This window comes from Morone saxatilis, unplaced genomic scaffold (assembly GCF_004916995.1).
Source record: "Morone saxatilis isolate NCDOM2014 unplaced genomic scaffold, NCSU_SB_2.0 Contig9, whole genome shotgun sequence".
In the NCBI taxonomy this organism is placed as follows: domain Eukaryota; kingdom Metazoa; phylum Chordata; class Actinopteri; family Moronidae; genus Morone; species Morone saxatilis.
The window spans coordinates 14,522,234-14,537,312 of NW_023340268.1; the positions used below are offsets into that span (position 1 = coordinate 14,522,234).

The 15,079-nt window shown below is 40.4% G+C and overlaps 2 protein-coding genes across 4 annotated transcripts in view; both read left to right on the forward strand.

The window, feature by feature from the left end:
• Positions 1-561: 561 nt before the first annotated feature.
• Positions 562-5,598, forward strand: dazl (deleted in azoospermia-like). Of its 2 annotated transcripts, XM_035681600.1 has the most exons (10): positions 562-668; positions 1,429-1,551; positions 2,333-2,424; positions 2,822-2,873; positions 2,966-3,032; positions 3,152-3,291; positions 3,815-3,895; positions 4,164-4,214; positions 4,706-4,776; positions 5,203-5,598. In XM_035681600.1, the coding sequence occupies exons 1-9, from the start codon at positions 666-668 to the stop codon at positions 4,748-4,750; spliced, it is 654 nt and encodes a 217-aa protein (XP_035537493.1). In that variant the 5' UTR covers positions 562-665; the 3' UTR covers positions 4,751-4,776; positions 5,203-5,598. The 2 variants fall into 2 exon arrangements, with proteins under 2 accessions (XP_035537493.1, XP_035537494.1); XM_035681601.1 differs by lacking the exon at positions 4,164-4,214.
• A 1,439-nt stretch (positions 5,599-7,037) lies between these two features.
• rftn1a (raftlin, lipid raft linker 1a) overlaps positions 7,038-15,079 on the forward strand; it is a 22,555-nt gene continuing 14,513 nt past the window's right edge. Inside the window, exons 1-2 of one of the 2 annotated variants that reach the window (XM_035681542.1) lie at positions 7,038-7,368; positions 7,478-7,613. The gene's annotated coding sequence lies outside the window, so the exon portion shown is untranslated. The other variant, XM_035681543.1, reaches the window with a different exon arrangement.

The window sequence follows — 15,079 nt, forward strand, 5'->3', positions numbered from 1 at the left end:
AATTAATTTAACTAAATGGAATGTTACCATTTTTTAGCAACAAGCTGTACAATTTAAGTGCCTTTTTTATTTATGTTTAAAACAATAACAGTTATCTGTAGGAAGATCTGTGTGACTTATTGTTCAAAAGCCAAGTTTCATGGTACATACAGCTTCACAATGGTTTTATGTCTATGCACTGCACAAGAGAAGAGAGCAAGTGCGAGAAGAGCAAGAAGAGTGGAATATTTCCTTAAATGACATTGTGATCTCATATATTGAGCTAACATGCCAGTCTTAAAAAATAATCAGATTACACTCCATGTCTATGAGCTTTTATATGGTGACATATCAACAGCAGTACATTACGGTGTGGTCTGATTAAAAAGTCACCCAGGAAAGTTGAGAAGGAATTATGCAGCAAATTGTCTCGCAGAACTTTCTATTACAGCTCTTTGTGATAGATTCGCATTTGATGCTGTGACTAAAAAAGACCAGAGGCGGCAGCTCACGTTAGTTAATTGAACTTTGTAAGTTATACGTTATGAAACATTTGATAGGACGTTATGTGAGTCATGTGGACTGGGCGTGGTTTGGGCCGATGTGAGCTGGTTGTTGTCGGGCACAAGAAGCGCCGCGGTTTGTTTTTTCGTTTGGCTAATTTATTCCTTTTAATTGTTTTAGATATGGTAAGTTTCAGTGACACGTTTATGTGCACAAAGATTCACTGTTACAAGTTCAGCCGTGCAATCGCCTCTTGTAACTCAAAGCACTTGTTGGCTCATTAATCTAATAATGTGCTAGGCTAACTTTCGTTAATGTGCTAGCTTCGTAATTAGCGACCTTCGCTTTGAAAAAGGCGCACTCGCCGCTTCTAGCTAGCATTTGCTGCGGCTAACACCCTTAACTTGTATTTAACATTATATTATTAATAACTAACATTAACGGTAACTTATTACCGGTGATTTTTTATCTTTTTGTCGATGTCATTTTCTTAACTTTGTATCTGCTCCAATGTTGGACGGATCAATGCTTGCTAGTTGAAGTCGAGTTAGACAGTTAACATTTAACATTCATGCCACTATTATATCTTTTTTTTTTTTTGCCGGGAATTGCGTTAGGGTTAACTTTAGCCACATAAAAGTTTAAAAAAGAAAGAAAAAACCCAACAGTATTTTCCTGTGTTGTCAAATCTGGACTCGTAGTGATAAATATAAGGTGATTTTAGTATATTTTATCAACGGGATTTCATGGTTATCACGTGGAAACAGCTCCAGTTAGCAAACAGTCAAAACACACACCAACCAGTCTCATCAACTAATGTTAGTAGGTGACTTGTACTTGACCATTGAGTATTCATGAAGGGTTGGCCCAGAGAAATACTATTATTTTACACGTTCGTGATTAATTCCAATCATGTAACTAAACGTTAAAATGTTTTATTTTAAGGATATCCACAAGCCCAGGAATAGCAACCACACTTCACCCTCACTGAAGTTGTCCAATGGCTACATTCTACCTGAGGGCAAATTGACTCCTAATGCCCTCTTTGTTGGTGGGATTGACATGAAGGTAAGATCAAATCTAACTGGGTCATACTTGAGCCATGTGTGAAAATAAGTGATAGGAATCAGAATTGCATCTTCATCTAAACGCACACACCAACATTACCAGTACATGACAGAGAGATATGTGCACTGAAAAAGAAAACATTTTACTTTTTAGATACACTACATTACTATAATTAGTGTCCACAGTTCAGCTTCTACTACAGGCTACGATTGGGGACCAAGCTCTTATTCCAGTTTGAGATTGTGATTTATTTTGGGTTTTATGTCTTAAACTTATTCATTTACTCGAGTGTTAAACTGTAAATCTGAAATAGCTCACTCCTATCTAGGCAGACAAGACATTGTATGGCCTTCAGTGTATTATCGAAATGTTTGTTTACCCACCAGTGGGTAACTGACTTCGGTCAAGCATACCTCTGAGTACAAAAGCCTTCCTACCTGCTTGCTGCCCACACATTTATAGGAATAAAAATAGTTTCATTTGAAAGTTTTATTCTACTGTAAATTGAATTTCCAATGCCATATTTCATTTGAATGTTTGGTGATGATTGATGATACCCTAACCCTTAAGTTAGGGGAACCTTGGGAATAAAATTATATCTGCACATATATACACAAATACACAATATACACAAAGTAGCTCCCACTGGTTGAAAAAACACTGTTTTAGTGTACTTGAGTGCACTGCTTTGCTTTTCTTCTGCAGTACATAATGGAGAGAATATGGTCAAGGATAGCAACTAAAATCCAGTTCTTCAATTTAAATTCATTTCAACCTTCAGGTGGATGAAAATGAAATGCGGGACTTCTTTGCCAGATATGGTGCTGTTAAGGAAGTGAAAATTATCACGTACCGTGGAGGAATCTGCAAAGGGTAAGTAGGTGCTAAAGTTTTTTATTGACTCTTTTTGCTGGTGTTAAATGTTTAAACATCTTTTTACACATTTGTAAATTTCCAGTATATGGTTAAGTCTTGTCTTCCGAGTAAGGAAGGAGACAAAATGAACAGCTATGCACTGTGTATTATTGTACTGCAGTCATGTGACCTTTAGAGATACATGAATACATTAATTGTTCTGAGGCTACATTTTCCTCCTTAAAGAGTTTGTTCGTTGTTTAACCTGTGTGAAAATGTGTGGGTGTCAACTCGGATTGTTTATTTGCATCTCAGTTTTATGAATAATCCAAAGCTTGTTTTTTCTTCTAATTTTGTATTAGATATTGTTATTGAGTCAGTGTGTATTTTATAGAGTTGTGTTGTGTGTTCCTAGGTATGGGTTTGTGTACTTCAATGAAGATGTCAACATTCAGTCAATCATCGAGGTGAGTGGATGTCTGTCTGTGGAACTGGTCTTCTGTTATTTCTCATCTCCATCTGGGAGTAATATTTCCTCTGTTCATATTTTTTGCCATAGCAACAGATAAGTTTTAAGGGCCGGAAACTCAAGCTGGGCCCTGCCATCATGAAAGAAAGGAGCTCTCGTATGTATTCTGATATACTACATCAGAAGAACTTCTTTGCATATTTAGTTAGCAGTGCAAATACGTTAAAAGATCTTGCCACTGAACTTGCACTTACACTGCTGTGACATGTAATGTAGGGTCCATGCCATCCCGTCTGGTGGGCCCAGCTCCATGGATGAGCCCCACTCAGTACTTCTACTGCGCTTGCTGCTCACCCGTAGGAGGCGGTATGGCACAACCTTCACCCATCCTCAGCGGAGGCAGCCCCTACAATCAGGTATAGACATGCTGTCAGAATCTAATCTTAGAAGGCAAGCAGATTGAATTATAAAAAAAAACCACTAAGGCGTGTAGCTGAATAAACACTCTGCGTCTGTTGCATTAGTAATGCCGTCGCACACCTTTCTATTCTCAGTTACACTCTGTAAAATAAAATGAACCTTATTTTCTCTGAGGGGAAGTTTGCTCATTATCTCAGCCAAGAATAGAGGTGCATGGTGGAGAACAATCTATCAATTTACTTTTCCATTTGCCAGAAAAGATATTGAAAAAAAAGTTAGCTGTGGCACTATTAATGGCATTATTAATGACATTGCTATTAATATCCAAATTGGTGAATTATTCAGACAATACCAACTGTCATAAACATTGCAGTTATAGTACAATCCTTGTAAGGACACTAACATGAGAACCAAAGTGACTTAATGCTGTAAGATGTTTTGATATAATGTAACATCTGCTTTGTATGTTTGCTATCTCCAGCCTGTGGGTTAAAGTGTTCTTTCTGGCTCTTTTTGCAGCCGTACTCCTACTCCAACTTTGGAGGGGTCGTGATCCCACAGATGCCAATGAACTACGCACAGAACGCTTATGCCTACCAGGTACACGCACGCGCACACACATGCACACCAATTAGTCAACAGCATCCCGTGCTGGGGCTCTTGAGGCACTGCACATATGCTCCTGCTTATGAGATAAATGATTCAGTCTGGTTTAGATCCACCTGTGCCTGCCTATGCCCCACCAAACCACATCCCATCCCACCCCATTCCACCCCATCCCACCCCTATCTCCTGTAGAGGCGAGTCTGGGTTTGTTTGTTGCCCTCTGTTTGACCGCTGACCCCTCTTCCCCCCTCACCACATGCAGTACACTCCACCTCAATGGATGGCGGACCAGAGGACACGGCCTGTCAATCAGGTGACTCTGCATTTAGTGGGAATATGAGTAGATGTCAGTGCATTTCAGTTTCAACGCAGCGCAGATGACTTCTCATTTGAGAAGCTCACAAGGCCAGTTGGATGAAAACATTGATGGAAAAAAGCCACTGGATTATGTTGAATGTTTTATTTGTTTATAAATGTGTGCGTTTCTAATTGGTTGATAATATTAAAAAGGTAATGTTTCCAAGTGATTTTTGAAAACGTATTTCTGTTGTCTGTGGCTACAAAAGATCACAAACTGCAATGGTCATGCAGGCCACTAGATGGTGTTGTCTGGCCAGTGTTGACACACTGAAGAATGGACTGCATTAACAATTAATTGTTATAATACCCAGTTGTACAAAGTTGATTCTGTGTACTTGGCAATGTACGGTGGGGACTGTTTTTATAGCAGTTGTTTATTTCTTCGAAGAATCTCTGAGATTGTTCTTTAAGAAAGCTTTTTGTGATCTTATACTCTGTTTACAGAACTTTGTGGACTGTGGAGTCCAGACTATGCTGACTGTGCTGTAGTCCAGAGCTACTGAGCCCCTTGCCAGGTAAAACTACTCCAAACAAAGAGCTGTCATACCAGAGATACCCTAGGTAACAATGGCCATGGAGGGCCACTAGCACGCCTTTTCTCAAGGAGGTGGTTGAGCAGGGCAAATACTTTATGGTTTAGTGTTTGGTTAGCAGAAAAACCTGCATACTGTTGGGCCTCCATTGCCCATCCCTATTTAGCTGTTTCACAATCACTTTTTTCCTCCTTCAACCACGATGTTCTGCAGTCATGCCCAGCATTAGTCCATTAATTCTCTGAAGTGTCCCTTCTTCTGAGTCTTAACTACAGTTACACAAACACTCAGTAAACCTCAGGAATTTGTTTGATTTTATCTGACAGACACAGCTCTTAAACTGTCTAATCCTGATTGGGTGTGTAATTGATTGCTTGTGATGTGGTTTTCTGTCCTCTGTTCCAATAGATACAAGCTACAGTGAGTCAAAATGCAGACAGGATCACATCTTGATGTTACGGACGGCTAGAAGCAACCCAACTCCCTCGCACTGTTTCCAGAAAGCCCTCCCCTCTCCTTTCCTTCCCTCAACTTCTGAGACCCATTTTAACACCAGACTGCAGGAGCTCTCTCCACTCAAACTGTACCAGTTTGATCACAGTCACTTTGACCACAACTGGTAGGGACCACAGTCGCGCGGTCAGACGCTTTTAACCCCACGTGGATCACAGTAACAGTCACACATGAAGAGCAGAGCACCCTCACCGTACCAGCTGATATATGGGCTCACATTCTTTTTTTGTTGTTTTGTTTTCCTTTGTTCATTATCCCAAACAAAAAAGACTTTTAAGCTCACCCTTTGTGACTATTTATATTTTATGTTTTATTATTTATTTTTGGAATTATTTTAAATGTTTGTTTGGTTGGGGCTTTTTTAGCTTCTGCAAGGGCTCTCCGTACATAAAAAGGTACATTTGTATATATATATTGTAACAATGTTTTGCAATCTGGTTGTGTCAGCATTGGAGTAGAATGCTTCTTTAACTCCAAGTCAGGTCTAATGTGCCTCAGATTAAGAAAATTCATTAACTTGTCTACTACAGCATACGGGCACTTGGTCATTCCATTAATTTCAAGCATTCAAGTTTATTTTGTGTTCTATTTAATTGGGTGTCGATTGAGGCAGCAAGCGAATGGCGATTTTGTCACTTTATAGCGTCTCATCAGTATCACTGATTTCTCATCTTGGTCAAATGCCAGAGTTCCTCAGAGCATGTTGTGGCACACTTCATCATCTTGTGTGTTGCATTTAAAAAAACTGTCCCATCCTGTGACTGGTGTTTATCAAACACTTCCAGGGGTTCATACTCAAGGACCAATCACGGCATCAATTTTCTTTTCCCCATTACTCATCAATCAACTCATATTCGGGGGGGAAAAAAAGTGGAAAGCAGTTTTAATCCACTTTGAAAATGAAGGACATGATTGAAAGTAATGTGCTGTCTGTTTCTTTGGGAAAAAACATTCACTGTACATGGTTCACTTTATACTGGTTGGTTCTGAGCATTTTGGGTTTTAATCTAATAGCAGTGGGTCTTGCACGAAGCATTTTACTGACACTGAATGAGTGAACAATGATTCTTTTATATATACATTTCAGTAAGTGCATTTCATTTGTCTTTCTTTAACTTTATACACTTTAAAAAGCAGCTTTGTGTGATTTTGAGATGCACATTTGGTATGTGGTTTACATCACAAGTTTTCTTTCCCTTTACCCCAGTTCTGTATAGGTTCATTTGGGCATTGACCTCAGCGTCTCCTGTGTGCAGATTGTATTAATAGAATTGTTTTTGTTCAGAGAGCCTGGGCAGCACACTGTTATGTTTGGTTTATTGTTAAGTGTTCGTGTTTTGCTGGGTTTAGATGTTTTTGTTTGGAAAAAAAATAAAAAATAAAAGTTGAAATATGTTGTCATTTAAGCTCGTGAAGGTCTACAGTTTGAGAATTTCACTCTTTCAGTTAGCAGGTGACGATGTTGGAGCTCTCTGTGTCACCTCTGCTTCTCCCAGCCTCCGTAAGCCTGTCAGTGGCTGCTTTCTGGTTTCCATTCAGCGTTAGATTCCCGGTCTTCCCTGGCAACAAGCCCATAATGTCTTGGTCACAGAGCGTTTTGTTTTTGTCACAGTCTGGTGGTGTGACTGGGCTCTCCAGGGTGTCCTGTCCAGCCCTGCGACCACCCACCAGCCCCACCCAGTCAGACGTTTCTGAATTATGAATAAGTCTGGATAGCTTCTTATGAAATATACATTTTCCAAAGGAGGCCGTTGAAAAACAAACACCTCTAACCTTGATAACCTTGATGGGGGGGAGACATCCAAAAACTTACTACTTTCACCACTGGGGCAAAAAACATCTGGAAACAGTGCAAGTAGCTTATCTGTACAGTACTTTGCATCCACTTTCCTAGCAATTTAAGTGTCACTAGGGATAGCTTACTCAATGCAATGCCCACAGCAGGATTCACTCAAAGTGCTTCAGAGTATCCAACCTTGGAGAGCAGCGAGTGAGAGACAACAGGGAGGAGAGAGGTTGTGCGCGATCCTCCCTCTCCGCACACGCTGGTGACAGAAGAAGGTAGACTGAGTGTTTATCATGAGCTGCCCGTGAGATTCAGCAGCAGGCACTAGTGTTTTTTTTTTTTTTAAATGGAGGATTCATGTTTTCTTTCCCATTTGGATCGCAGTTTTATCTGAGCCGTGACGGGGACAGACAGTGAAGACAGCACGGAGAGGAGGGAGAGACGCACCTCGGCAGACTCAAGTGTGAGGAAGCTTTCAGTCCAGCGCACACTTCAGTTCGTACTGGGAACGACTTGATTGGTGAGTTTCACTCTTATTTCTGCAGGGAAATGCTCTAACATGTATTTGTTTTTGTTGACATTTAGGTGATTATTTGTAATATGAGTGAGCAAAACTAAATGTAATATTTCCCACTAACATTTTTTCTCTCTCTTATATTGCGGCATGTGCGTTTTTCTCACTTTGGATTATGGGATTTTACAGCTTTAATGAAAACTTTAAAGAGAGTTATCGACGTATAGAGGCGGAAATGCCCTCAGGAGCCACGGGGAGGGAAGCCTTTTCACAATAAAACACTTGTGACGCTGGGAAAAAATCCTCTTGGTTTAGACGTTCAGTCGGTCTTTTTTTTTTTTTTTTTTTAATTTATGTGTTGTGTGTGTGTGCCATTTGTATTCGTGGCGGAACGAAATGAATAAGCCCCTCTGCTCACTGTCACAGGTTGAAGTGAACTCAAGATATGCGTGACGGAGTAATGTGCCGCGCGCAGATGGAAGAGGGGGAAGGTGTGTGTGTGTGTGTCAGTCAGAACGAGAGAGATTTGTCTGTCATGTATCATTTCCCGTTCACTAAACTACCGGCGTTAACGGGCAGCATCAGCTTAGCCACGTGTGTGTGCGCGCGTGAAGAGGGGTTGAGGTTGAACGAGCCAAAGAAGAAGAAAAAAAAAGACACAAACATGTAATTTCAAGCTAGGCTGCACCCACATAAGGCACGGGGGCATCAATTAGTTACATGGTATGGGTGCTCACTGTATGGCTTGGAGAGAAAAAAAAAAAAGCTCTCATTAGTGGTGAGTGACATCAAGTTTATCACCCAGGCCATGCAAACAGTGGGCTAATACTGTGTAAGTAGGCACTATTTCTTAGTCCTCAATCTAAAATGTCCAATGATGATGGATTCAAGTACCATAAGAGCCTACCTCGGGGTTTAGTGAATCGGTGCCCCGCTCTAAACAGTCCTTCTTTGTTCATAAACAGTTCTTTTTTAGAGCAGGATAGGCTCTATAAGGAGCTGCGCGACAGACCAATACATCAATGTCATAATTTGTTTTTATCCTCCCCATGCAGCCTCATTAAAAGACTGTTTGAGGTGATTACTTTGTTGCTTGGGGGAATGGCACCTCCCTCCAGGCAACTTGACATGCTCCTAGCTCTCTGTCTGTCTTTCATGCTTTTTCTGTCTGTCTCTGTCCCCCCCCAAAACACACACACACACACACACTCCTTCTCTGTCCTTCCCTTTCCTCATCATCAACATCCTTGGATAGAAACTAACTGAGTGAAGCACCAAAGCAGTGGGAGGGAAGCCCACTCCCCAGGACTCAGTCTGTCACCTCTAATTTGGAAATTCAGTGAGCCACATACAATATGATACAAGGTCTTAATAATAATGCGACAGTTTTCATTGACATACCGCCGCGTTATTGTCAGACATGCAAATATAAAAAGTAATTTAATGCATATTCTGTTAATACAATGTTAAAATGCCCAAAATTCCTTGCATAGATGGCATGCTCGCAAAAACAAAAGGAATTATGCTTCCAAGCAGGCCCATAAAGGCCTATAATAAAGGAGACTGGAAGCCAGCAGTGACAATTTTATTTGCTGATACTTGCCATAAATCAGTTTAGGTTCAGGTGCACACTACTAGCAACTACCGTATATTACATTCAGATAACACTCTTCCTAAGGGTGCATACAATAGCTGTAGTTAACAATGGTGCTAAAAATTCTGGGCCTTCTGATAACAACTCACTGAAGACCCTGAAATGGTAAAATATCCCAAAATCCATGGTGTCACTCTTCAACGTTTAAGAGTTGGACTGTTAGATACACCAGTGTCAGTGCATATAGTGGCTGATGAATAACATTGTAGAAATTGCAGTACAGACAAACATTGAGTATAGTCCTCAAAAATCCAACATAGTTCAGCCATTTTCAGGACACTTTATTGTCACCGTTTATTTAGTCATTATTCGTAATAGTGGTCAAAGTATTAGTATTAGCCGAATGTAACCGTAGCAGCAGCACTCACACTTCAGGCTAAGTTACCAGTTAAATCACTGGTGAAAGTAACTTTACTTACCCTTACTTTAAATAACCTTTAAATATTAGATGACTAGCAAAGCTTTCTGTTATATCTTTTGTCAAAATGCAGCAGTAACATTGGAATGATGAACTCCTGAGGTGTCCTGACACAGAATGTAATGCTTTCACCTTTCCATTATTTCCTTGTATTGCATTATTGCTTACTCATATCTCATCAGAACAGCTGTTGCTACCTGAATCTAGTCACAGTAGTGGATTATGATTAGTGGGTTTAAATATGTATATATTTTTATCATATATTTTCTAGTGGGGGTTTTCTTTAACAATAGATAGGAAGCATAATATGAATTGTTCAGTAGGGAGAGAATAAAATGTGAATTTTAACTTTGCCACAATTGGAGAGCCTCCCTGATGGTTCTATCTATATTTACCATGAGTTTTCCCAAGCCTGCGCCCGCCTGTAGCTCTCCCTCTGAAGCGAATGAATACTGCTTCTTGGAAAGCAGACGCCCCCTCCCCTCTGAGTGGCACAGGGAGGTAGCAGAGCAGTGGCATAGCGCAGACGGATTATGCTCTTGCCTAAATCCGCTGTCATTTCAAAACTCTCCGTTACAAGAGATTCTCTAATGAGAAGCCCTCTGCTGCTCCCTGTCTGTCTTCGTCTTCACTCCATTCTTTCGTTTTCGCTTCTTTTATCTGTTTCGCTCTCCTGTCTCTCTCCGTTTAATGGATGTTTTTTGCTGTCAGTGCCTTTTTCTGCCTGTTTGCTTGTGTTAGAGCAAGTGAAAGATTCTGTTTGAAGTCAACATGTTGGAGAAAAAGGCCTCACATGTAGCGAAAAGGCCTCGAGTCTTTAAGGCGCTGGAGTTTCTCCGGTACTACAACCAGCGTGGTTTTTCATTTTACGTTGTGTCCAATTACAGAGATCGGTTTCTAAACCTCACAGACAGAGAGTTCATCTGTTAAAGTGAGGCTTTTGTTTTGAAACAGAATTGTCAGCGTACAATGAAAAGAATGATGAGATGTTGGATCAAACAGTAGGACTGGAGGGTAGTCGAGCCCAAGACTAGACTATCAGGTTTTATTTGAGAGCCAAACTTCCACTTGCAAAATAGTAATCAAATTATTCCAAATTGCATAATACATTATGCATAAAGATGAATAAGAATCTTGAATGAAGAAATTGAGATAATTTGAATTGGGATAGGGTAGAAATTGCCTTAGCTTTTGTATTTTAATACAAAGGGTAAGAAAGTTGGGTGGATCTAAGGAAAAGACTCACTGACAGAAGAATGCAAATGACTCTTCAGACATTTCTGTCCTAACTCATATGATTCTCTTCATATCTCCATTGTCAGAAAGTCAGTCATCAGTCATCATTATTATATTTCTGACATCTTTCTCCTCCAGCCTACGCTTCACACTCGACCCCTCCTTTTCCCTGACTAGCTAGAGATGGAATCTGCTAAACATCCCCACGTTAACCTGCCCTTTGTCCCTGTTGCAGACAGAGTGTATTAAAGTGCAACCCTGGGGGGAAAATGTTTGGGAGTGGATTTACATGTCTCTAACTTAGTCATAGCACAGGGCTTACTTGACTGGCTGGAGACATTGTAATAGTGGGACTTAAGAAGCTCAGCAGGGGAGTAGTTCGGCTGGGAAAAGTCATTGAGCCACCAGACAGAAGGACTGGACGGACAGAAGGATGGAGGATTGGGAGAGGGTTGTAGGCTGCCAGTGTGGAAGGGTATAATATAACATCATGATGTAATGCCGGGAAGGATAACGATGGAGATGGAGAGACTAGAGTTTGGGGAATGGACTGAAGGAGTGAAGATTGGAAGGAAGTTGAGAAAATAAAAGTGGACGTAAAAGTCAGGATAATGAAACTGGGAAGGTTGGGAGTTCTTGTAATCAGATGGACACAAAAAGAGAGAATGATTGACTACAAAATGAATAGCTTTACCTTCAGACTAATCAAGGCCATTGTGCCAACAGAAAGAAGGGAGTTGTCCTAATCAAGGATGATAGACAGAAGCAGAGCAGAGGCCAAAGAGAAAGACGTGAACATGGTGTGGGTCAGACAAGGGGGACAGAGTTTTGTAGAATTCATGAGACACATTGAAGAGCTGGTATGAGAGTTTAAGATGGGAACAGACAGGTCAAGAGGAGAGAGAAGGATGGTGGGAGAATGTAAAGAAGGGAGACGATATACTCGCTCTTTCTCCCTCTCCCACCCCTCACCCCTCCATCTCTCCTCATTTGTCCTCATTATGAAAGAACATGTTGTATTGAAAGAATAATGACTCTTAATTGCTTGTTCTTTGCAAAATTTAAAATGGCAGAGCGCACTGTCTCAAGACAGATGAGGTATGAAAATGTATTGAAGATGATGCCTTTTGCAACTTTGTAACCTTTCGGAAATGCACACACCATGCAATCAAAGCTGTAAGTCACCAAACATGCACACAAACACACACACACACGCGCACACAAACACACACCAGGCTCCTAATGTAGTCTGTTAGGATCGTTAGCCGAGTTAACGTCCGTGCACTTGGCCCAATGGGAGTTACTGTGTCATTCTCCACGCTCCCCAAACAGATAGAGATACAGATATAGACCTGCCTTCGGGGAAGACATATGAACACACACATACACACTCGCACACACAGACATGCAGATGTGCGCCTCTCCGTGTGGCTCTTACAAGCCGTGGCAGACAGGGATATTAAGCGTAACTGTGGTGATGGTTTCAGGCTGCCGACGCTGTCACATCAGATTAGCTTGACGATATTTGACCACGCCCTTTTTCTCTTGTCCTTTTACCCCTCTCTTGTCCCTTTCTTTTCACATCCTCCACTTCCAATTCCCAATAATGTGTCTCAAAAGCCAGTTCAATCTTATTGTTTTTCTTTTTATGCAACAAATTGCATTCAGGAGGGGAGGAATTTAAAAAGAAATTTCAAATTGTGTTTCCAGTCACATACCCTCAAGGGTATCTGTTGGTCTTTACACAATCTGAAAAAGTATTAAAATTACACACATTTCTTTGGGCTTGAAGGCTACCCTTGGATCAACATATAAATTGGTTAGCAGTACAACATTTTTAACTCCTCTCCTCTCCTCTCTCTCTCCTCTCCTCTCTCTCCTCTTCCGTCCTCTCCTCATCTATCTAGTCTCATGGTTCACTTGCTTGAACAGGCAAGGAAATCAAGTCCTCTTTCTGCTTAATTCGTTCTGAATGCAAACATGTTCGCTCCCATAAAGCCTATTTGATTAGAGATGCCATAATTCACAGCCCACGCATGCGGTTTCTGACACTTTCATATGTATTTTGTTTGTGTGTGTGTGTGTGGTGCGTGTTGTGGTGAAGAGAGCGGAAAGAGGAGAGTAGAGACACAAATGGTTAAATAAAATCCACATATAAACACCGAGGCAGATCGATAAAATAGAAACAATAGCGTTTAGACTCGCGGTGAACACAATAAAAAAACAAAACAAAAACACACTAAAAAAACTGTTGGAAAAGTGCTAATGGTTGTATATAATAAATAGAAATCTAAATATCATTCCAATAGATCTACCATACTTGATACATAAATATTAGAAATAAACAAACACATACACATACATGTTATACAAACAATATAAAACAAATACTTCCCATCTTAACTCTCCTCTAATCACCCAAGAATATGGGGTTTGGTAGGCTTTCTACCTAAGTTGCGGAAGGCAGAAGAGAGCGAAGCCGGGCAATATCTACTCCACCCTGTGAGCCTTCAGGTGGAGACTAAGTGGCGTGGTTTCCTTACACATAACTTCCTGGAATTTTCCTGTTGGGAGAAGGTTGGTTAAGATTGTCCCATGTCTGTTCAATCAATTTTTCTATAGTTTGTTCCGTGGAGTCCTTAATGTTGTTTACATATCTTCCAAGTTTTTTCCTTTTTGGGCCGGCTCGTGACCTTAGTGAGAACGTGTACTTTCATGTGACTTGGAAACTTTGACCTCTTCCCAACACTTGCATACTTGGGAATAGTCCATGTGTTTAACTTGTTTGTTTCCATGTAACTTTCTTCTATCAAAAGATGACAAAAAAATAATGATGGCGACCAACTGTTAAGCATTATGTAAATTCAAACATTAGTGTATTTCAGCTATTTAGTTTTTAGCTCAACCATCATTAACTATATGAATCTATATAGAACACAACTCTACCAGCTTGTACACTACACAAAAAAATCCAACACAGAGACAAGCAGACAGAAAGGTTTGCAACTAGCTGTAACATAGGTGATCATTTAAATAAAAAAGACCTGGATAATATAAAAATATCTCCAGAAGTTGGTGGAGTAAAAAAAAAAAACAGAAACATAGGAAAATGATATTTAAGACATAATATATATGTTGGATAGTAGTAATATACAACATAAAATAATAATATACATATAAACTCCAACAAATGCAGTGCTTTCTTTTGGTCCTAAGATGACAAGTAAGGTATAAACTGAATTATGCCCACTTAATAAAGAAATAAAAGCGATTAATAGATTCACAAGCTTCAAGAAATTACCCTTGTGGCCATCAATGCCAGGGGAGTCATACATAGAAAATTCTCTGATTCCAAAATTCATAAAAACTTCTCACAACAATTCCAGTCCACATCCACAGGAGGTGAGAAAACAAGAGACTCAAGGACATGTGTCTTCACATTTTTGGGTCGTGAATTCCAAGTTAATTAAAATAATAATAATTAACTGAGCACCCAAGTTTTTCCCTCAGGATCGGTTAGCGAAGTTTAACGGTCCGTTGCACTTGGGCCCAATGGGGAGTTACTGTTGTCATTTCTCCACCGCTCCCCAAAACAGAAGGAGATTAACAAGATAAGAAACCTGCCAATTCGGGGGAGAACCATATGAACACACACATTACACAACTCGCCAAACACAGGACCATGTCCAGGATGTGCGCCTCTCCGTCGTGGCTCTTACAAAAGCCGTGGCAGACAGGGGATATTAAGCCGTTTAAAACGTGGTGATGGTTTTCAGGCGCCGACGGCTGTCAAGCATTTCAGATAGCTGAGCATATTTGACCACCCCTTTTTCTCTGTCCTTTACCCTCTCTGTCCTTCTTTTTAACCCCACGTTTTTCCATCCCAAGGAATTGTGTTCAAAAAGCCAGTTTCAATTCTATTGTTTTCTTTTTATGCACAAATGCACTTCAGGAGGGAGGGAATTAAAAAAGAATTCAAATTGTGTTCAGTTCACATACCCCCAAGTATTCTGTTGTCTTTACGCAATCTGAAAACAAAGTTATTTAAATTAACACACATTTCTTTGGGCTGATGCTACCCTTTGGATTCAACAATATAATGGTTAGGCATACAACATTTTAAAACTCCTTCTCCTCTCCTTCTCCTCTTCCTCTCCTCTCTTC

Excerpts from the sequence above, each read along its gene's own strand:
- dazl (XM_035681600.1), top strand. Across the intron at positions 1,552-2,332 it reads TTGGTGGGATTGACATGAAG|GTGGATGAAAATGAAATGCG; the intron begins GTAAGATCAAAT and ends TTCAACCTTCAG. Across the intron at positions 2,874-2,965 it reads ACATTCAGTCAATCATCGAG|CAACAGATAAGTTTTAAGGG; the intron begins GTGAGTGGATGT and ends TTTTTGCCATAG.